The 23,233-nt window shown below is 49.3% G+C and overlaps 1 protein-coding gene across 5 annotated transcripts in view; it reads left to right on the top strand.

Moving 5' to 3' along the window:
- LOC102690433 (RAC-gamma serine/threonine-protein kinase) overlaps nt 1–23,233 on the top strand; it is a 110,030-nt gene that overhangs the window by 195 nt on the left and 86,602 nt on the right. For 2 of the 5 annotated variants that reach the window (XM_015362486.2, XM_015362485.2), the window contains exon 1: nt 20,667–20,739. In XM_015362486.2, coding sequence (XP_015217972.2) covers nt 20,682–20,739 — 58 coding nt within the window. In that variant the 5' untranslated portion in view covers nt 20,667–20,681. Of the gene's footprint in view, nt 1–103; nt 413–20,263; nt 20,466–20,666; nt 20,740–23,233 lie in introns of those variants that run through there. The other 3 variants (XM_069179843.1, XM_069179844.1, XM_069179845.1) reach the window with 3 other exon arrangements.

Below are 23,233 nucleotides of genomic sequence, written 5' to 3'. Positions count from 1 at the left end.
ACGGGGGAGGAAGGGGGGGCCGCGCGTGTGCGTGTGTGTGTGTGTGCGGGGGTGGGGGAGAGGCTGGGGGCCCGAGCGAGCCGGGCGCGCTGCAGACGGAGCAGAGGCGGAGAGGCAGAGGAAAGCCGCCCGGCGAGCCGTCGCGGGGCGTGACGTCACGAGTTTTCCTGAAAGTCAACAACAGCAGCAGCAGCAGCAGACGCGGAGCGGCAGAGCCCGGGGCTGGGAGGAGCTGCCGCCGCTCGTGTTCCTGCCGTTATTTCCACGCTATCGCTCGTCTCCTCGTCTTCCCGAGGCGGGTAGCGGCGCGTCGACGCGGCTCCTTCTGCTCGACTGTGCGTGACGGGCGGCTCGGCGCAGGGGAGGCTGCCGCAGGGCTGCACCCGTAGGTCTCCCCATCACCGCCAGTCAGGTAATGAATGGTCCCGGTGTCGGTGAGGGTGATGAGGAGGGTGAGGGTGTGCGGCAGCGCTCCGCCGGTCGAGCGCTGCCTGTGCCCGAGTGCGGGGCTGGTCCGCCGCGGAGGAGCGCGTCGGCCGGAGAGGGAGCAGCGGCGACTCCGGGATGCTGCGGCCGCGGGGGTCGGGAGAGCCGGGAGAGGAGGAGGAAGAGGAGGAGTTCCTCCGGCTCTGGCCTACTACTGCGTGTTTGCACAGCCCCGCTCGCCGTGGCCATTCTGTTGTTGTGTCTCCCCCCCCCTCCTCCTCCTCCTCCTCCCGCACTCGCGGTATCTATGGCAGCCCGGCCGCGCGGACCGTGCTCTTCCTCCTCGGCGGCTCGCGGGGGTGCGGGTCCGCGAGGACAGACGGAGGGATGGATGGATGCTGCAGAGACTCCTTCCTCCTCCTCCTCCTCCTCTTCCTCCCGGCTCTGCGCTGCTGGCGCGACGGTGGTGTTTTTCATGTGGTTCTGGTGGAGGGTTTCGGGGTCGATGTCTCTATCCCGTGTGTTGTTACACGGCCCGGTCTGCGCTGTCGGGCCGAGCCGTTCCGGCCGGTATTGTCTCACGGCCATTAGCGCTTGTTGGTAAACGAGCAGGACGGAATGGTAAACAAATCTGCCTCCGACGGCTCTGCGGCGGTGTCTCTCAGACACCGTGCCGTCTCCGCCTGTTATTGTTGCCTAATTCTTCAGCGCAGAGGTACCACTGCCTTCTCGGCGTCTCATTTCCCTGCCTGCGAGGAGCAGCCTTACTTGGGATCGGTGGAAACGGGCGACATTGAAGCATGTAGCCTAGGCCTGTCTCCCGCCCGCCTCTAACGGCGCTGACAGGCTTATTATTCTTTGTTTTTCGCGACACTGTAGCCGTTTAATAATTCATGCGGGGAAGACGACAGGCTATAATGAGTGTGGAGGGACAGCGGTGTTGGTGATGGTTGATACCCGGCCGCGTCGGTCTCTGCGCAGGCCTGTGTCGGCGTTTGTGTGCTCAAGCTGCCCCAGAGACGGACAGTCCGTCCTGTCCGCGCTGGCTGGCCAGTGGGGTCACTTTCCCATCGTGTAGGCTCAAAGCATGGTGTGTGTGTGCGTATATATATATTAAAATGTGCTTTTCAGAACAGCATCCTTGGGCCTCTCTAGATAATGATGCCTCTCATCTGGGTGCCCAGAGTATTGTTTTTTGTGGAAGTCTGATTTATAGCATTGTAGACCTGCTGAACAGAATAGGTTTGAGAAGGGAGCCGTGTCAGCAGGCGCAGGCTGCAAAGAAGCAGGTACTGGTCCGTTTCCATCCTGGAAGGAAGAGGAACACCTGTCACACCTGAAGGAGGCTCCACAGATGAGACTGTTTCTCTACCTTTCAGCCTGGAATGAACCTGTTCCCTCTACTGCATGGAATAGCCACAGACTGGCTTCTCTTCCTGTGGACAAAATCCCCAAATTGAGCAGATGTACTATGAGCACAGTTCTTGAAAGAGTGGTTTGCGTTCTACAGAGAGCCCTGTACAGGTATTGCACTGATGGCTGTATATTGTCGGAACTGTAGTGCTTGTACAGCTGGAAGAAAGTACGAAGTCCCTCTCACTTTAGTCTGTCTGGACCCGCCTTGCTTCACTGGAAAAAAGTGATGCTTCCGAGTTCTGCAAGTCGCTGTTCCAGCTGCTGCTTAAATCGCTGGAGGAGGCAGTCTGGTAATGTGTGCTGTAGATACTAGGAGGGTGCGATGATCATGCCCTGAGATGGGCTGTCCAGGTGTGACAGGCTGCTCCAGGTGTGAGGGGACTGGGAAGCCGTGATGATCATGCCCTGAGATGGGCTGTCCAGGTGTGACAGGCTGCTCCAGGTGTGAGGGGACTGGGAAGCCGTGATGCCCTGAGATGGGCTGTCCAGGTGTGACAGGGTGCCTCTGCCCACTTCGCTGTGTGAAGGTTGCATGGTTTCAGAGGCGCAAGCCGAGTTCTTGAGACGGGCTCTCTGATTGATGGCGGGCGTTTTCCCAGTGGCTTCGGTGTGGTCTGTCAGGAGAGTTCCTGACTGAAGACCAGTTTGGGTCTTCAGGGTTTCGTCTGGATGTTATACTCGTGTACAAGTGACCTGTCTCTTTTGTCTCGCTGGCTTATCGTACGGTGCCTTAATTGATCATGAGTGGCGCTGTATAAAATGGTGAGGATTATTGGTGCACCTTCTTGCTGCCAAGCCTGAAGAGCAGGCAGTGCTTCATGGGATATGTAGAGCGTGTCAAGCCTCTGTTATACCAGGTGGCGGATAATTACAGCATTCCTCTGCCCCTCTTATGTGGGTGGGATGGGCCCAACTGCTCTCTGTTGAGCCAGTGGAGATCCACCAGCCCAGGCATTTACCCACTCCACTCACTGCTACACCTGTGCAGGGCAGCAGTGTGGAGCAGTACTCCGGGTGGTAGGCTGTGGGTTTGAATCCCAGGTGGGACACAGCTGTTAAACATTTGAGCATAGATTGAGACTAAACGTAATTTACCGGAATTGTTCCAGTCCAATACCCAGCTGTTTAAATGGGTGCACATGTAAGCAAAAAAAAGTATCTTCCAAATATGTAAATATCCTGTACATTAGCATGTTGTTAAACATTGTACATATGAACGTGGAAAAGAACACAAGCATTTGCAATATTGCAGATTACTCAAACCCTTACATGACATAGTCAGTGCAGGCTGAACATGGATGGTTCCAAACAAGATGAGGCCATCCTGCCCTTCTAGCCCATTTAATTGTACTAAATTCATCCCAAGCTCTTATCCAGCTGTTTCCTGAAAGAAAAGGGTATCAGGGCATCATCTTCAACAACATGGCTGGGCAGCTTGTTCCAGGCTCATTCCAGACTTGGTGTAAAGAAGTATCTCCTGATAGAGATGGAGCTCTCTCCACACACAGAGAGACAGAGCCCTCTCACTCTACTGAAGACCAGGCTCCCCACACACAGAGAGATCGAACCCCCTCACTCTACTGAAGACCAGGCTCCCCACACAGAGAGAGATCGAACCCCCTCACTCTACTGAAGACCAGGCTCCCCACACACAGAGAGATCGAACCCCCTCACTCTACTGAAGACCAGGCTCCCCACACACAGAGAGATCGAACCCCCTCACTCTACTGAAGACCAGGCTCCCCACACACAGAGAGATCGAACCCCCTCACTCTACTGAAGACCAGGCTCCCCACACACAGAGAGATCGAACCCCCTCACTCTACTGAAGACCAGGCTCCCCACACACAGAGAGATCGAACCCCCTCACTCTACTGAAGACCAGGCTCCCCACACACAGAGAGATCGAACCCCCTCACTCTACTGAAGACCAGGCTCCCCACACACAGAGAGATAGAGCCCTCTCACTCTACTGAAGACCAGGCTCCCCACACACAGAGAGATCGAACCCCCTCACTCTACTGAAGACCAGGCTCCCCACACACAGAGAGATCGAACCCCCTCACTCTACTGAAGACCAGGCTCCCCACACAGAGAGAGATCGAACCCCCTCACTCTACTGAAGACCAGGCTCCCCACACACAGAGAGATCGAACCCCCTCACTCTACTGAAGACCAGGCTCCCCACACACAGAGAGATCGAACCCCCTCACTCTACTGAAGACCAGGCTCCCCACACACAGAGAGATCGAACCCCCTCACTCTACTGAAGACCAGGCTCCCCACACACAGAGAGATCGAACCCCCTCACTCTACTGAAGACCAGGCTCCCCACACACAGAGAGATCGAACCCCCTCACTCTACTGAAGACCAGGCTCCCCACACACAGAGAGATCGAACCCCCTCACTCTACTGAAGACCAGGCTCCCCACACACAGAGAGATCGAACCCCCTCACTCTACTGAAGACCAGGCTCCCCACACACAGAGAGATAGAGCCCTCTCACTCTGATGGAGACCAGGCTCCCCACACACAGAGAGATAGAGCCCTCTCACTCTGATGGAGACCAGGCTCCCCACACAGAGAGAGAGAAATTAAACACAAATGAAAATTTGTTTCCAATTTTCATTTGTGCAGTGAAAATTGGAAACAAAAGGACTAAATTCTTCACCCAAGGCCGCGGGTTGAGACAGGGCTGCAGCTTGAGCCCACCACTGTTCAATATCTATGTCAATGAATTAGCAGGAATGTTGGAGCAGTCTGCAGCTCCTGCTCTCACACTACATGACACAGAAATCAAGTTCCTGTTCTACGCAGATGACCTGGTCCTGCTGTCGCCCACAGAACAGGGGCTGCAGCAGAACCTGGCACTGCTGGAGCAGTACTGTCAGACCTGGGCACTGACAGTCAATCTGAACAAGACCAGAGTTATGGTTTTCCAGAAGAAAGCCAGACCTCAGGGAAACAGGTACAAATTCACACTGAACAACAACACATTGGAGCACACATCCAGCTACACATATCTCGGTCTCACCATCAGCTCTTCCGGGAGTTTTGACCTGGCAGTGAAGGCACTGAGGAAGAAAGTACTCAGGGCTTTCTACGCAATAAGAAGGAGGCTCTTCAACATCAACCCACCAACAAGAATCTGGCTCCAAATATTTGAAAGTGTAATCCAACCCATTGCCCTATACGGCAGTGAAGTGTGGGGTCCCCTCACAGACCAGGATTACACCCAATGGGACAAACACCCCACAGAAACTCTGCACATGGAAAAACTCCTAACAACGGGTGCAGGGCCGAATTAGGCCAGTACCCACTATTGATAAACATACAGAAAAGAATATTAAAGTATTGGCTACACCTAAAAAACAGTGACGAAAATTCCTACCACCACAAAGCCCTGCTGAGCCAAGAGCTGAGCCCAAAACAGAGCCCCCTGAGCCAGCTGGTCCTGAGGCTCACCGACCTGAGCCACACCAACACTAACCAGCCTCAGGACAGCACTGCTAGAGCACCACAACCCAGACTCAACCACATCACAGCACAGATCAAACAGCAATATCTCACACACTGGGACACACACACACAAACACAAACACAACATAAACTGGAATGCTACAGAACCCTAAACAGACAATACACACTAGCTGAATATTTGACCAAAATAAAAAATAACATACAGAAACAGACCCTGACGAAGTACAGGCTCAGTGACCACAGCCTGGCCATAGAAACTGAGCGACACAGGCAGACCTGGCTGCCCAGAGAGGTCAGGCTGTGCTTCCACTGCCAGCGCAGAGAAATAGAGACAGAGGTGCACTTCCTACTGCACTGTGACAGATACGCTGGGATTAGAGAAACATTCTTCCTGAAATTCAGAAATCTAATCCCAGAGTTCCCACACCTGCCAGAGTCACAACGGGTCCCAATCCTACTGGGAGAGGGAGGAGGGAACTCAGTTGATCTGGCAGCCCAGTATCTGATCTCCTGTCACAGCCTGAGGAACAGTGAGTCTGTCTCCCAATAATGCTCCAGCCGCCTACAGTATATGTCAATATTTTATAATATGTCTTTGTTGTAAATGTCTGTAACATGTCTGTAGATTTTATTTTACTTCTATTTTTTGTTTTGTTCCATGTTAATTTTATTATTTTTATTTGCTTTGGCAACACTGATTGTACCCATCGGTCATGCTAATAAAGCACCTTGAATTGAATTGAATTGAATTAATAGAGCCCTCTCACTCTACTGAAGACCAGGCTCCCCACACACAGAGAGATAGAGCCCTCTCACTCTACTGAAGACCAGGCTCCCCACACAGAGAGATAGAGCCCTCTCACTCTACTGAAGACCAGGCTCCCCACACACACAGAGATAGAGCTCTCTCACTCTGCAACTATGGAGAATTTTTAAACTTGCTTATCTTTTCCCTGTAACTTATATTTATTGTAGAGTTTTTTTTTAGGCTGCGCTTTGTTTCGATAGGAGAGTTTGCCTTGCTTTTCTTCTTGATTGCGCTATGGCTTGTGCGGCGCGGAGTGTGTTGGGGTCACGCGGCAGGAACGTGGATTGTGCCAGCAGCGGTCAGGAAGGGGGGTTCCCCTTCTTGTCCCTCCACTGCGCCTCCACTCTGGAGCTTCCGGCTGGCCAGGAGGCCGAGCCCAAGCACTGGCTGCTGCAAGCTCGCTTGCTTTGTTTTGAATATGTTTGCATAGAAAGATTGTGAAATATTTCCTTTACTGCTTTGCGAGTCCATGTGGCCCTGGGACCTGCAGCTGGAATATCTTGAATCGGAATGCAGCACAGCGGGAGTCTCATCCTTGTCCCTGACGTTGCTCACTATTTGGCTACTTAACTTTCTGCTGTCTCCTTTGCGTTAGCCTGGGTAAAGTCCTCACAGAGGCACGCTAGCTAAACCTGTGAGCGTGCACATTGATGCCTCCCTCTGCTGTTAAAATATTATGTTAATATAATAATCGGCTTGTTTGGGAATCTAAAATGCTGAAGTGAAGACCTGTTACCCTTGTCAGGAAAGCTGTATTTGGCCGAAAGCAACATTTTAGTGTGAGGAAACAAGCCCGGAGTTTCAGCCTAGTAACCCAGTTTGCCTGTGAGCCGCACAGACATGAATGGGCCTCGCCGGCAGCGCTCGTTCAGAATGTGTCTCTCTTCCTCCTTTCCCTGCGAGAGGGGCCTGGCTTTCCGCTGCTGGAGCGCACAGTCTTCGGAATGGTGCTGTGCTGCTCTGTGCTCCGGTGCCCAGGTTTGCTCCAGTCTTCTGAGGTCTCTGTCCGTGTGGGCTGGGGAGACCCCTGAGCACAGAGGCCGCCAAGCCTTGCGATGTAACTGTGTTGCATGACGTTGACAGGAGACCCCCTTCTTGAACTCGACTGCCTTGAGAGTTTTCCACAACCTTCTTTCCAGTCCAAACCGTGTTGATGTTGGATAGTGGGGAATTGTCTGAGAAAATGTGCTACTATTATTTTTAAAGTGCTTCTCTTCTTGGTCTCAGGTTACAGAGCTTCTGAATCATGCAGGTTTTTTTTTTGTCATAATTGCACAGGGGAAGCAGCGCAGTGAAACCTGATAGCCTGTCACTGCTGTGGTTCCCGAGTTAAAGAACAGGTCGGCTGAGGACACTTCAGCCTGTATCCTGGAAGTAAAAACAAATGGTTCTGCTCCTCGAGCATCTCTTCATAAAGACTGGACCTGCAGAGCCGCCGACTGGGCCAGCTGGCACAAGGGTGACCGGTCTTCAGCCAGGAGCTCTGGCCTGTTTGCCTTTATAAGTCTTTGTTCAAAACCCCAAACTGTGTTTTTGCATTGTTTTAGTTTGTTGCATGTTGTATTATTTGTCCACTTGCTGCATTAGATGTTTCTGTGTTGGACAGCAGCACGAGATGTTCACTCTTGCTGTTGCTTTCAGAGTAACACCAGAGATATGGCTGGTGTGCATTTTACTACATTTAAGGTCTTTTCTGATCTTAATTCCTCCCCTCTGACCATATCTCCTGCAGCACCAGCTGTAACTGCGCATGAGGAATGAGCTCTTTTTTCTCTCTGTTAAAATGACTTTATTTTCATCTGTTTGTTGGTTGCCTAAAAGCTGTGGATTGCCTGAGGGATTGGCTCCACACACCGGGAGCCTGTGTTGTCTTGTTTTTTAAAAACAGAAGAAATTGTAATGAGATGATGAGGTGAAAAAGCTGCAGACTGTTGTTGTGCCCTGCATGTGTGCAGACAGCACTCCTGTCTGTGTAGCTGCTTGGGGGAGTTCACGCTGCCCTCCCTTCCTGTATCCTGAGCTAATCCTTCACTAAGGTGAGGAATGTTGCATCTCCGTTCCTGTTAGCCTTTCTGTTTTTATGCAACAATATTGACCAACTTGTTGCATTTCTGATTTTTTAACTAGGTTTGTTGAATTGAGAGTTTAGTGATTTTTCACACTATGCAGCCTAAGCTTCCTTAAACAAAGTGCAAATTAGCTCCTGAACATCTGGAAGTGCTGTTTGCCAGAGCTGCTCTTGTTTTTGGTGCTGCATCATAAAACATTCAGTTGTGTGTTAGCAGGCTTCCCGAATTCCCCAGCTAGTGGACACCTGTGCCTGGAGTGCAGGTTGGGCCCTGTAGATCTGATGGTTTAAGACGGACCATTAGATCATGGGACTGTAGCTAAGAAGATTAGAGGTCACTGGTTTCAATGTGGTCTAAGCCATTAACTGACTGCAGCTGGGACAAAAACTCTTGTGATGCGATGTACAGTCAAGAAGCTAGTCACCAGCTGGGCAGACAACCTGTGACCTATTCACCTTACACAACTGCGACACTAAGGCCTGTGGTGATGCTCTGTCCAGTCCCCTTGCTAAAGGAGCCAAGCAGTGCACTGCCCAGATGTCACCTACGGAATGAGCACCTCCCCTGCAGGCAGGATGGTGGGATTAGCTATATTCGACAAACTCTCTTAAGCTCTGGAAACACTGAGTGGGCGCCAGCTCGTAGACATGCATTATGGTTAACTTTAGGCTACATTTGAGTCATCAGTCTACACGTTATTGAACAGGGGGAGCGAGTGTGTGCTGTTTGCTCTGTTTGCAGTTGGAAGCTTTGCTAGGAGCGCAAACATATTCTGGCTTATGGTTTTGGTCATTGTCTTTATACCAAAATCTGTGCTTGTCAGATTCACTTCTTTTGTTCGCAAATACCTTTGGCCTTGAATCCTCTTGACTTTCTCTGCTGCTGGCACACATCAGTGCTACCGCCATCACCTGGCATTTGTAAACCATTTCTCGGAAGTCAAAGGGAAGCACAGAAGGTAGCAGGTCTGGATGATATACAGTTATAGTATATTACTGATGTGAACTGATTGTAGCAACTGGTCCCCATGCAATAGTTTTGCCCATCTCTTGAGGTGCATAGGCGGATAATGGACACTGTGACTGAAGGGGCTTTTGGTTTTGCTGAGAAATGTGTACTTAATAAATTATTTCCTAAATCTTCTACAACAAAATCAAAATCCACAAACCTACCCATTTATCAACTCTTTGCGAGAGAATGTGAGCTGAGCTTTACTGGGTTTGTGACATGACTTTACAAAGACCTGTTCCAAGTGAATAGGTCAGGCTCTGCATCGGAAGTCATGTAGTGCTTCTTAAGTGTGTGATACTAATGGACTACTGACCCTCTGTAAATGCTTATTCTATTTTCCTTGAATGGTTTTCATGGTAAGCAGCATTCTTTTTTGCCAGCTTAACCAGGAATGTTGTGCATTTGGCTAAAAAGTAATTCTTCCTTGAAAGGATATATACAGTAGGCTATGCATTCTGTTTTCGAGTTCTGTTGAGACAGTGTAGTTTCAGGCATGTATTGTTTTCAATTCAATTTATTTTTATATAGCGCCTTTCACAACAAGGTTGCCCCAATACACTTAATGCAATTGACGATGCGTTTTGTCAATACGGGACAGAAGACCAGAAGTCTTGTACTGTACACAATTTCTGTTGTCTCTAGTATCCCTGTAGCAGATGCATGGCGTCTAATTTTCAATGCCTTTTTGTCCTGTCACTTGGCATCAGCCTGTCGTGCCTGCTTGTCTGTCCCATTCCTTTACTTTATAGCACATCAGACAAACAATCCACTTGCACGCAGAGCATCTTTCTGGCTTGCACTAAATTTATTCTAGTCATGAAAGAAAAACGGAGCTTCGACAAGTATGATGGCATCTCCAATCTAAGTAATTGCAATCTGCATTTTTTGCATCGTGCATTTGTTAGTGTTTGAGTTTTATTTCACTAGGCGACACAGCCAGACTGATTAATGAGTCTGTGGCTGTTGGTGTCTGGCTCAAAACCCCCTTCTGAAATTAAGTGGAATATCTCAAGAGGTCTCCCCCTGGTTACATAGCAAATTGAATGGTGTCTGGTTGCCTTAGTGCTCAGTTCAGCAGCCGGTTTGCAGCGACAGGGCTTGTCACACTGATATCTGGATTTGTCTCGAGAGCGTGCAGCGAATTACAGCACGGTGTGGTTTAAATCTGGTTATTCTTCAATTGGAGCACATATCCGCCCTAACGGCGTGAACCCGTGTGTCAAGGGAGGTGCAGGTTGGAGAGTTGCCCATCGTGTGCAAGAAGAAAACCGCGCTTCCTGCTCTACGATGAGCCATTCCAGGCTCTCCTTTCAGCTCGCACTTCAAGCCTAGTCCTCAGTCCCTAATTTTAAGAATGTCCTGTTATAAAGTGTACAATTTCTACACACCCTTCTCAAGATTCTAGTTTAGATTGTTCTAGATTACCAGGAAACTTTACTTTACTCTGTAGTTCCTAAATAATTCAGTTGTTTTCATTGTACTGGCTAACATTTTCCAGGTAGGAGCCATTGGCTTGCATGGGGAGGCTGGGTTACATCCCTTGAAAAGAAAGACCTGCGATGAATTATTGAGTGTTGGTGACTTCTGGTGGCTCCTTAACATGCTGCATAATGTCCCAGAGGGACTGAGCCTCTCGTGGAGCAGAAGGGTGCAGGACAAGCTGTGCCGAATAGCCACTTACGCTGAACAAAGCCGCCCCTGAATAATGAATTAATGAGTTATTGTTCATGTGAACACATGTTGGTTTAGCAGTGGTGCTTTTATTTCCTGGCATGTCACGTGGGCGGTGGTCCCTCGGGATTGTCCCACGTTGTGCTGGCAGAGCCCCATCTCTCTACCCCCGGTGCCCCTGGGCCGGCCGAGCGAATCCACACCCTGGGCGTCGCCTGCGCCTCCGACAGCGAGGGCCAGAGAGGAAGTGACCTCACACGGGCAGCTGATGCGCTCAGGACTGCCGTTGTGCTGCGTGTTGCGAGCAGCCCTGTCACCCTGCAACTCCCAGGTGGCATCCCACTGCCGTTTAGCAGGTGTGAGCCATGGGAGACCTCCTGGGAAAACCTGAGGTTGCTGCTTGAAGGTGCTAGTGGGACCTGTAGGGGGCGCTCACCCTGCGGTCCATGTGGGTCCTAATGCCCCAGTATAGTGAGGGGGACATTATACTGTAAAAAGGCGCCGTCCTTCGGATGAGATGTAAAACCGAGGTCCTGACTCTCTGTGGTCATTAAAAATCCCAGCGTGTTTCTCGAAAACAGTAGGGGTGTAACCCCGGCGTCCTGGCCAAATTTCCCATTGGCCCTTACCAATCATGGCCTCCTAATGATCCCCATCTCTGAACTGGCTTCATCACTCTGTTCTCTTCCCCACTGAGAGCTGGTGTGTGGGGAGCGTTCTGGCGCACTATGGCTGCCGTCACATCGTCCAGGTGGGGCTGCACATTGGTGGTGGTGGAGGGAATCTCCATTACCTGTAAAGCGCTTTGAGTGGAGTGTCCAGAAAAGCGCTATATAAGTGTAAGCAATTATTATTATAAATCAGAATCGTGCTCTTTCCCAACCGATGCCAACAGATCTGGTCTGTGGTCGTATTGCATTGCCTGCAGTGTTTTGTTTGGGTGACAATGTAATCCATGATTTCCATCGACACGAAAAGCCCACCCTGCGCTGTTCTTGCCCATAACTGGTTAATGGCAGCCCGGATTTGAACGCTTCATCTCTTGACTCAGGCTGTGCTCCATGTGGGCACTGTAACTGGTTACTGTAAACCTCTCTCGGAGCGATCTAATTATTTTATTAATTGTTCTCTGTGGATTGGACTAAACAAGGTTCAGCCAATGTGTCATGGATTTCCATACCCAACTAAGCTGTTGAAAATATCCTGCATTTGAGTTGTCACTGTTCTTGTAAGTGCAAATAATTACAGGGAGTGCTCAGAGTCCCGTCTGGAAGGGTAGGATCCTTTATCTTTTTTATCTTTTAAGTCTTTTTAGTCTTAGTGATTAAAACAAGATGATCTGCGCCTGTAGGTTCATTCTGGGTTGTGGTAGAGGACAGTCCTTCCCTATTCCACAGATCAGCTCTTGGAAAATACCCAAGGAGTGAGCACCCCTTCCCCAAGGAACTGTCCAATTTTCTGGTTTCCTGCCGGATAATATATTGGCCGTCTGCTGTCAGATGTGTTTGTGTCTGCTCTGCATTGTGCCTGGTGCTTCTTTGACATTCGAGTGTCTCTTCCAGGTCATGGCTGTTGGTCCAGTGGCTCTGGACTCTGTTCAGCAGTGCTGTGGGCCCTGCTCGAGGCTAGGGCACACCTCGACTGTCTCTCCTCTCGCAGCTCTGAACTGCTTTAGGGGTAACAGGCAGCTTAACGCTTTGGCGTGTTTCAGAGCTGTCGTCCAGGAGATGTGAGCTCAGGCTGCTCTAACTGTTTTCTGGGTCTTGCTCTGCATCCTCCCAGGATACTGCAGACCCGCTGGCTGAACACGGAGAGGCTTGAGCTTTTCATAAATATTTCAGGCCATTGCAGAGATGGCTCAAATGAGATTCTGAGCCGCAAACTCTTCTTGAGATGCGCTGCATCGCTTTAGAGCTGTGCGGTTGGAAAGGCTGATTGGTGAGGAATTAGTTCTGAGTCGTACAAGAGGTCCACTTCTGTTTTTCTTAAGTCGGAGCTGGAACATCTCTAAGATGTAAATTAGAGAAAATGCGCCATTATTTCAGTTCAGCATCAGATGCACTTGATAGCAGCACAATGGTGTTATATGTAACGAATGATTCAGGAATTAATAAAAAAAATTGCAAGCCTGGCTTGATATCATTAAGCAAAAGCTCAATATTCTTGTGCATTCAGGTTTCCAGTTTTTTTATATGCCTAAATCCAAAGAGGAGAAAGTTCTTGCCTCCAATAGCTGAGCAGTAGCTTACAAGATGGAGCAACTAACAAGGAAATAGATTAGAGGAAACGTTAACAGAACAGATATAATACCTTTAGTTAAAGCTAAAAAAATCAACGTTAAAATAACAATCAAAATAGAAAATCGATAGCTGATTTATAGAAATAAGTCTTGTGCAAAGATTTAAAAATATACCCTGAATGTGAGCTTTTTATAGCAAGGAGCAGTTTTTCTGTGTGTAGTTACAGATCCCTTAAAGACCCAGTTTCTTTTTCATACAGACTGCATCTTCACATTGGGAAAATCTTATTTTCTTTCCATTTTTAGCAAACTGAGGCCTAGTAGTAGTCAACACGGATGTTTTATTACGACGCAGAATAGATTGATTTGAACAGCAATTTGATCCGGTCAGGTCCGCAGTATAGCAGTGCATGTATAAAATGACCACTGCACGCTGGATATTGTTCCGAGTAAATTTGCATAAGCTTATTTGTAAAATTAAGGCAGTATTGTGCTTTTCTGCCTTGTTAATGGAGTTTAAGAGCCTCAGGTAGGTAACACTTGAAGTGGCCTGAATGATGCTTCTTGAGGAACCTGGAGTTATGAGATACCTGCTACCGGACCTTTATGAGCTGTTGGTTTCAGTTCTTTTTAGCAGGTCTGTGGGCCATTGATTGCAGTGTGTGTACAAAAGTGAGCAAGGGCTTCTTAGGCAATGGATCTGAACTGCAGAAAAGCACACCAACGGGAATGCTTTTCCATGCTGCGGACTTTTACTCCTGTGTCTTGGAGGGTCAGTTCTTCTCGCCCAAGAAGTTTTAGCCCTGGGGGAGAAGAATTGTGTAAATTGTTTTTGCTTGAGAAGGCAAGTAACTGTACAGGCTGACACATTGGGAAATTGCAAGAGGTTACGTTTTTTTTCCCCCCGACTGTGAAACTACTTTTCGGCTGTAGAGCCTCCTTCAGATGTGGCGCTTCTGAAGCTGCTTTTCGGCTGTGGAGCCTTTTCACGCCTGAAGAAACTCCAGAGCCGGAACTTAGTGTCTCTTTTCTTGACTTTCCAGCATGGAATGGCTCTTTATCTGTTCCTTTTTAATCTGACACAGCTCCCTACTCTTATGCCTAAAATGCCTTTCCTCAAAAAGAGTACAGTTTTCTTCCAGAATCTTTTTTTTTTAGTTTGGAAGACGAAGTTTAGAGGGACCTACAGGCCCAGCAAGAACACTGCAGGTCTCCTGTCCAGCCCAGCCCAGGCCCAGCCCTACAGAGCTTCCTAGGGCTGGTGTGGTCAGGCTACCAGATAGTCACACTGCTGACTAAGCTTGTGGCGCTCTTGTTCAGAAAAAAAACATCCTAACAAAACTTTCGAGTCGGGAGCTGTGTCAGCACGCGCTGGCTGCAAAAAAGCAGGTACTGGTCCGTTTCCATCCTGGAAGGAAAAGGAACACCTGTCACACCTGAAGGAGGCTCCACAGACGAGACATTGTTTCTTTACCTTTCAGCCTGGAATGAACCTTTACATGTTCCTTAACATCCAAAACTGTCAGTCCCTCATTTCTAACCAGGACAACAGGACCAGAGGATCCAGAATGGTGCTTAATCAGAGCAGGACTAAATCTGCTCTTAAAAGAAAGGATGGCGTTCCTTACAACACCTTGACAGCAGGCAACTCACCTTTCTGTATTAATCATACTCTTGGTGAGACTGTGCCCAGTGTCTCAATTTGTGTTTCAGAGATGGTCCAGGCTGACCTGGGAAACAGAGGCCATTTGGTGAATTCGTTTTTGTTTTCTTTCTACGTTGCTATGCGACGGTCCGCTCAGAGTGCAGGTCATGGAGACTTTGTATCCTGATGACGCCAGAGTTGACTGAAGATTCCCAGTTGTTTCCCTGGGGTGAAACAATGGGTGAAGCTCCCACCTTTCTCTTCTGAACATGCATTCGAGTGAGCCTTCCCTGTGGGTGGAAACCATGAGGCCATGAGCCTCGAGCGTCTTCACAATAGACACCACAGTCCTAACGGGAAGGTCTTACAGGTTTCTTTGCAGCTGTCGCAGGCTGTTATTGAGCTATCGAGCTCTTCAGTGTTCTTGCTTCAATCTTTGTAGAGCTCTCTCTTACCCCATGAGGACGTGGGTCTCGGCATCCAGCCTCCTTTAGCACCCAGAATCAAGGGGACATACAGCACCTGCTGTTCATTTTATGAAACTGCTCGATCTCTAAAAAGCATTAGAGGCAGACATTGACGGTATCTCAAACTGTCACATTTCCAGTCTATTGATATGTTTGAATGCATTGAGCCATTGCACATTTAGAAATGTATGAAATTTGATTGTTCACTTTTGCGATTGAAGCATTCAGTACTCCTGTACATCTATTCCTATTGCATTATCTTGGAAAATTCTGATGGGTGTTTAAGTTTTCTTTGATAAATCAACGTTACATTTGTTAGTTTGTCCCTTCAGACTCCTGTAAAGGACTATGTTCCCATTAGCTGTGTCTATTCCAGGTCTCAAGCTGAGCCTCCATGGTTCCTTCTTGTTGATTTAATTCGGAAGTATCTTGCCATCCCCAGCTGTGGGTCTGCAGAGAGCGCTGGGCCGAGTCTTCTGGGAAGGTCGGGCGCTTTCAAAGTTTAAGGACGGCACAGGCGTTTCCACTGTCCCCTTGTTCCTGTGCTGAGGCTCTGCCTTGTTTAATAGCAGATTAAGGTTGTGCTAAATGCAGCCCAAGCTGATAATGGCTTAAATGTCTGGCTGAGCACCTTGCCACTGAGAGGACCCTGGGCAGGGGACAGCGTGGGGGATCAGTTTGTGTCGGTTGCTCTATTGTCCTTTCCTCCTGGGGATATGACCTTGGCTCAGCTTGCTCATTAAATTAGCTTGCGTTTCTTTTTCGTTTTTTACTTACGGTGGGCCATTTTAACACACGGAAGTGCCAGCTAATGTTAATTGCATTAGCTTATGTCATGGAAGGCTTCTCTGATTCCTTTTATAAGTATCTTACAACGTAAAAACGCCCACTGCCAGTTACATAATCTAGGGGCTAGCTTTGGGTGAAGGATGTGCAACATCTGTTCCCTTGTCATTGGGTACTGTCTCGATTAGCTTCTGCATAGGTGCAAGTATATAGACTGGGTTTACAATGAGGTTTGCTCAGGAGGAGACTCCATCCTTGGTGAGGTGTGTGGAACAGTTGCCCGCGTTTGCCACAGCGGCTGAGAGAGAGTGTGCAGCTGCATCTCTCTCTCAAAATACCTGTTAGCTCAACAGCTTCAGGTTTGTCTCCTTAAGTAATCAGCAGTGAAGTTGGAAAGGCAGGATTTTATAAACTGGACACGTTACGTTTACATCTTGGGTGTGATGGGGCCCAGACTGGGAGCTCCAGACTGGGAGCAGAGTGCAGTTATTCCCTTCACCCAGTGTGACATCTGCCTCCTGTTCCTTGTGCATTCACTGTGTGCTCTGTAGGCTTTAGCAGCTCTCCAGGCAAGACCAGTCATTGAGTTATTGAGGAGAGGGGTCCACGGCGCCCTGTCTCCATCCTGTGTTGTGGCGGAGCAATTAAGAGCCTGGCTTTCGTCTTCTCTTGCATGACTCAAAGGACTGCACAGTTCTATCTATGTGATGTGGGCATGTGTTCTGTCTGGAGAGAGGGGTGGGCCATCCTGATCTGCAGTGCTGTCTGCAGGTGTTCCAGGTCTCTCTGAAGCACCGGCACCTGGAGAGCTGGAGAGAAGCTGTTAAACTGGTCCCTTTAAGCCAGCAATGAGCAGATCTGGGCCATTAAGTGCCAAGTTGGAATGAAACCAGGATTGCTCATTCTTGGTGTAGAGAGTTTCTTACAGTACCTTAGGTGACCTGGCTTGATCATTACAGTGCAGTTCTTAAGTGATTTGAAGATTTTGGTTTTAACTAAGGATTTAAAGGGCTCAGAACATTGTTTCTCAAGAGTTGCTGCCCTGCTTGCCCCAATAAATGTGTGGGATGTTATGGAGCTTATTTGAAAAGGGAAAGAACAGACTCCAGAAAAAATCTGCAGGGGTTGTCCCACAGCAATTGAGATGAATTAATTGAATTATTGAATTGAGAAGCTGAAAGAAAGATGTATTGGACTAGACCAGAGGTCTTCAGTCCTGGCCTGGGGGACCCATGTGCGCGCTGGTGTTTGTTCTAATTAGTCCCTTTTTCACCAGTGCTATTTGCTGACAGTAACTGATCTGCCAGCTGTTTTTAGTTTTTTTTTTTTGTGGTTCAGGTGATTAAGGACCCAGTTGGAACACAACCCAGCCGACGCAGATGCCCCCTAGGAACAGGACTGAGCACCGCTGTATTAGACGTGTCCTTGGGGTGTTGTAAAGATGCCCAAGAGGAGGAGGATGTGGAGATGCCAGCACGTACATGAACTGGCTTGCGGCGGCGAAGAGGAAGTGACTTGAGGCTCTTGCCCGGGGAACAGAAGGGAATAGTGTTACTCAGGTTTGCGGCACGAGGCTTAGCAAAGAGTGGACCTTCCCCTCTGGGGCAGACACGGGGGGCAGTCCCTCTAGCACGGAAAGTAAACTTGGAGTATCCTGCTAGTCTCTAATGTCTGTCAGTAGAGGTAAACAGAAGTTTTTCTCAACAGAAGTACTGTCACCGGGTGGAGTTTTTGCACATGGAGCTTGGAAACGCTCTGGGGAAAAAAAATTGTTTTCAAGCTTTAGAATTTAACACTGTTGGATTGAACAACTGCCCGCTGAGTATGGTGCAGAGTGGTCTGGACCCAGCGCGGTGTGGGCCCTGCGCGGTGTGGCGGTGTGGGCCCTGCGCGGTGTGGCGGTGTGGGCCCTGCGCGGTGTGGCGGTGTGGGCCCTGCGCGGTGTGGCGGTGTGGGCCCTGCGCGGTCTGGCGGTGTGGGCCCTGCGCGGTCTGGCGGTGTGGAGCCTGCGCGGTGTGGCTGTGTGGAGCCTGCGCGGTGTGGCTGTGTGGAGCCTGCGCGGTGTGGCTGTGTGGAGCCTGCGCGGTCGGGCCCTGCGCGGTCGGGCCCTGCGCGGTCGGGCCCTGCGCGGTCGGGCCCTGCGCGGTCGGGCCCTGCGCGGTCGGGCCCTGCGCGGTGTGGGCCCTGCGCGGTGTGGCGGTGTGGGCCCTGCGCGGTGTGGCGGTGTGGGCCCTGCGTGGTCGGGCCCTGGGCGACAATTTTAAAATACTTACATTTATTTTGTCCCTGGAGTCGGAGGTGTGCAGGGCTGGCTGTAGTGTCCGCTGTGCTGGCCTGCCTGGAGTGGCCGCTGTCCTGGGCAGTGCAGGGGCGCTCCGCAGAGCTGCTGTCCCCCGTGGGAAGGAAAATGACCAGCAGTGGGTGTGAGAATTGCGCACACCTTGGCGTTGAGAAGCCAGGGGCGCAGGAATTTCTTCTGCCTTCGTTCCTCACCTCCCATGGCCTTGGGTTCCATGATTTGCTCTTGCACGAGAAAGAGGGAGCCTCTCTGCACGTGAAGGCAGGGAACTCTGGTCTTGTTGTCGCCCCCGACACTGTGTGTTTGAGAGGAGATGCTCTCCTTGTCTCAGGCTGAATTTTTAAATGGTCTGGTTCTGAATCTCCTTGTGATGTTTTATTTTCTGCTGCAGTTTAAGGGCGCAAGGTTCACGTGAGCCTAAAGATGGCATGATCTTCTGTTTGTGGTCCTGCTACTTTTATATTTTGGGGTTAGAAAGAATCAGCATTGAGTGCTTTTGAAACCACAATAAAAGTCCAGTGTACACAGTAACTTGTAAAACCTCCAATTCACATAACAGGTTAAATTTTCAGGTATGCGCAGTGCCATGTTCTGTAATTCAGAACACGGTAACAAAACTTCCAGTGATGTTGCGGCAGTATGACATTGTAAAGAAGCCTTGTGAATACATCCCGTTTAATCCATACATTTCTGTTAATCCAGTTGAAATATTGCTTTTGATATTGAGACTGTTTTGCTGACAAATACTACTCGGTAACTCTGCATGCAGGTCACAAATGTCTGTTGTCAAACCTGTACTTATTCGTTCTACATCCCAGTACATTAGTCATTACAGAGACTAGTGAGCAGGAAGGGCCGCTTCAAATTACAATTAGTGTTAACTTGAATGCGATTTTCTGACCATGTCTACTTGCAGTTCTTTCACAAAGTTCACAATTCTTTTGCTTAATTTGAAATTTGTTAATTTTTTCTATAACGTCAATTAATTTATTTTGTCACCTAGATTTAATAACTGATCTGATAAATTGGGTCTGCAGTTTCCCTTTAAATGCACTTGTAGAATATTGAGTTGAGTGAGTAGTTCACCACACAATGTCTGAGGAGGTCTGCCCCCCTGCACTATTAATTTTAAATGTTTTGATTCATGGCATTTAATAGCAAAAACAAAAGGTTTTACTTGACAGTATATTTTAGAAATATGAGTTTTTAAACCTGATGCAGAGAACGCCCACATAAATATTTGAACACCTACTCTTGTTCTTCATTGCCCATTCTAACACCAGATCGCTAGCAACTTGTTTTCTGAATTGGGTTTCTTTCTGACCGGTTTTACTTGAGTTTATGAATGACGGATTTTGGAACTTGGGGTGTTCACATTTTGTAAAAATTTGCCCTTGTGTTGTTTTATGATGGAAATGGGAAAAAATCCAAGCATCTCAAAGTCTGCTTTGAGCTTTTTCAGCTGTTGCGTAAAGTCTTAAAAAAAAACGTTCCTGTGATTCAGAAATCATGTCTGTGATGCAAATGTAGTGCATTGTGACAAGCCAGGAACTGAGTGCAATGGCTGTAATTTGCATGAGAGTGTGGAGGATGCTCTGATTCCTGTGTTTGCTCTTACGGTTTTGAATGAAAGAGGATCAGAACATTGCGATTCCTTTCCTGGAAGCGTTTTGCTCCCTCAAACCTGCCGCGTAAAGCTGGACGAAGAAAGTTGAAGGAAAAAGTGAGCAGGACCCCCCTGACCTTTGCCCCTCAGTGGGCTGTTTCGGAGTGCCCTGAGCAGGGGAGGGAAAGAGCGAGTGTGTGTGTGTGTGTGTGCGCGCGCGCGAGCAACGGCTATGTGCTTTAACAATGACTTTGTTGTTTTGTCGTGTCAGTGTGTAAGAGTTGAGAAAAGAGGGGGGAAAAAAATCCACACATTCCTTTTTGTGCTACTTCCTTCCAGGCTGAGTCACCGCTGGCGAGTGGGAAGGTCTGCGGAGCGCGAGCGCGAGCCGCGGAGCAGCGTCCGAGCGAGCGAGCGAGGGAGAGAGAGGGATCCGACCAAGCCCCCCTCGCCCAGGAGACCGTCTCCGAGCGCAGGGCTCGCCGTGGAGCCACCATGAGCGATGTCACCATTGTCAAGGAAGGATGGGTACAGAAAAGGGGTGAGTACCCCCCTCTCCTGGGGACAGTGCTCGTGTGTGTGTCCCGTACGGGACGAGGCTCTGCGCAGATGGAGGCCACTTCCCCCTGGGGCTCTGTTCCTGCCCTCCCGGCTGGGGGGGGCCGAGGGGTCGTGCTGATCGCTGTGCTGTCTGTGGCACCAGTCCTCCCGCGTGCTCGGTGCCGGGAGAGGGTTGCAGGACTGGGTGGTAGCAGGCATGTGCTTGCCCAGTGCTTCAGACTCGTTCCCGCTCCTGCTCTGTGTGGAGTCAATGAGTGAGTTTCTGTACATTTCATTCTCACAGATTGTTCTGAGCGTAATCATCCCTGTCTGAAGGTTTATATCGTGTGACAGAACTGGTCTGTATTTGTTTTTCTATCTCCACGATAGTTTGTATTTTAACTAGCATCTCATCCTCGGGGTCTTGCTTAAAATTGCCTCAGAACTGTACTGTAACAGGGAGAATATTGGAGGAGAGTCTCGGGAAGGTTCAGCACAATAGAACTGTAAGGCAGGCGATGCTGTAGATGTTTTCTGATGTGAACTTCACTGTTTTTGAGAGAGGTGTAATTCTGGTGGGTTTGCTTATTGGTGCCAGGCAGCGGTTGCGTTTGTGTGATCACGTGCTGCTACACCCGACGAGCCGAGTCCTGGTGTTGGTGTGGATGTGGGGAAGCGCGGGGGCTTAAGGCTGAGGGGTGGACTGCGGTGTGGGGGCGGCTGGGGGTCTGACTGTGGAGAAGCTGGGAAAGCCGTCACTCACAGCAACTTCAGGAACTGCCTGTATCCCCTCGACAACAACATAAGTGCTGTCTTGAGCGGGTCAGGAGACCTTGGTGTGGTTACTGTAGCTCTGCTCTTTCACCTTGTCTGAGGGTGTTGCAGAGACGTCTTGCCACCCTCTGTGCAGCGCAGGATTATTGGCTAATATGTGACGTATGAATTTTGACTGGTAAATATTTTGGTTACATTTGGGACATCTTTGGTAGTACTGAAGAAATGGAGCAAATTCAGGTCATCCTGTCTCTTAAAACCGTTCCAAAGTGCATCTTGAACATACCTGCAAGACTAAACCATTAATGCGTATTTCTATCTGATCAGGTAATATTTTTTGCTACTTAATACTTAATACCAGCCTCTTGTTTTGATTAATTTAACCATGTGGGCAGTTCTACACCATGTCTGCTGCTTCTTATGTCATGTTGATTTTTGCACATTGTGGGTCAGGTGATTGAAGCACTGAGTTTTTTGGTCCCAAGTAGAATCAGCAAAACCATTTATCCTGTGCTACTAATTAACGACTCTATAGCATTATGATATGTGCCATTTCAGCTCCGATTTCTCTTGACATGATCCAGAGATGTCCTCGTGTGTTTAGCACACGTTACATGAAATGTTTTTCCATCATCACTGTTGCAGAGTGTGATGCATTTAACACTTCTGGTGTGAAGCAGGATACATGTCAGGGAGGTTTTAGACTGAAACGGAAGGAGCTGTTGGTGATGAAGCATTTCTGCGGGTGTGATGCTGTTTTCCCCGGAGAAAGTGGTCCTCCTTGATTCGGGAACATTGAGTGCTTAGGTTCTGTTCCAAGAAAGGCTTTTAAACTTGGCCTGAACTGTGTAGGACTGAGAGTAGGTGCTACCCTACTCATAGAGCTGTGGGTTTGTGGAACAGAGCTGTTTCAGGATGACATTCTCAAACTGAATGTGATCCATTATTAACAACCTCCCTTCCCTTAAGTTTTCTTATGTAAGTGCATTATGAATATGGCATGGGAGGAAGGTTGGCCTAAATCTGGCCTTTCTCACAGTGGGTACAGAGCTTTTGGCTCCCTGATGCCTGATAAAACCCGCCGCCCCGGCTCCCTGCAGCCTCTCCGTGCAGACTTGCCCTTTCGGATCCGGCGCTCAGCTGGGAAGCATGGGCTGGCCCGGCAGCCCCTCCCCCCCACTGGCCCCCACGCGCCCGCTCTGCCGCAAGAGCCTGCTAGCCTGGCTCGTCACTGGCTGCCTTCAGCGTGAGATTCTTAAAAATAGAGCCGGCTGGGTCAGGGGAGAATGACAGCATCGTTTCCTGTTTACTGCAGTTTGAGCGGCGCTCTTCTGCGAAGGGCCCAGCTGCACACACCCTGCAGGCACGACTGCGAGAAGCGGTCAGGACAGCCCCGGTCTTGTGCCCTTTTCATTCCCCTCGCTCCCTGCGAGAGGCTGGGTGCCCACGTGTCAGCTGAGCTGCGCGGAGAACTTCGTGTTCCACATTTTAAGATTGAAGCTCTCGACTTCAGTGCGGCGCGTCCTGCACCCGTCATGTGGCCGTATACATGGTAGAAATAGAACACGTCCAGAGGAGTACGTGTGCACTGCTGAGCTAAGGCCTCAGTTTCAGTGATTCTAATGGGAGAACAGATTTGCTCTTCTCCTCTGTGCAGGAAGTCTTGATTCTGTTCTGCTTGCTCTCCTTCAAATGGTGAAGTAGTCCCTTCTGTGAGCTGCCGTCTGTGGGATTGTGACTGAATGCACCTAATTCAGAACCCCCCCTGAAAAGGCTTAGAGATTTTAATTCTATGCACTATGCACTGACACTCCTCAGTACCTGATTCTGACAGATTTGAGCTGGGTGTAAAATGTCCTCACGGGGAAAAAACCTGGAAGTCGCGTTAGTCTTCGCAATAACCCAACCAGTAGTTCTTCCTCCTGACCAGTTTTTAATTCCCTTGCATGGCTCTGGGTAAGACTACAGGTCTGGCAGATGTGCGAGGGGGTTTTC

The sequence above is a fragment of the Lepisosteus oculatus genome, chromosome 17 (assembly GCF_040954835.1).
Source record: "Lepisosteus oculatus isolate fLepOcu1 chromosome 17, fLepOcu1.hap2, whole genome shotgun sequence".
NCBI classification, from domain to species: domain Eukaryota; kingdom Metazoa; phylum Chordata; class Actinopteri; order Semionotiformes; family Lepisosteidae; genus Lepisosteus; species Lepisosteus oculatus.
Note: the sequence above shows the minus strand (reverse complement) of the source record. Positions and strands in the feature narration are given on the sequence as shown.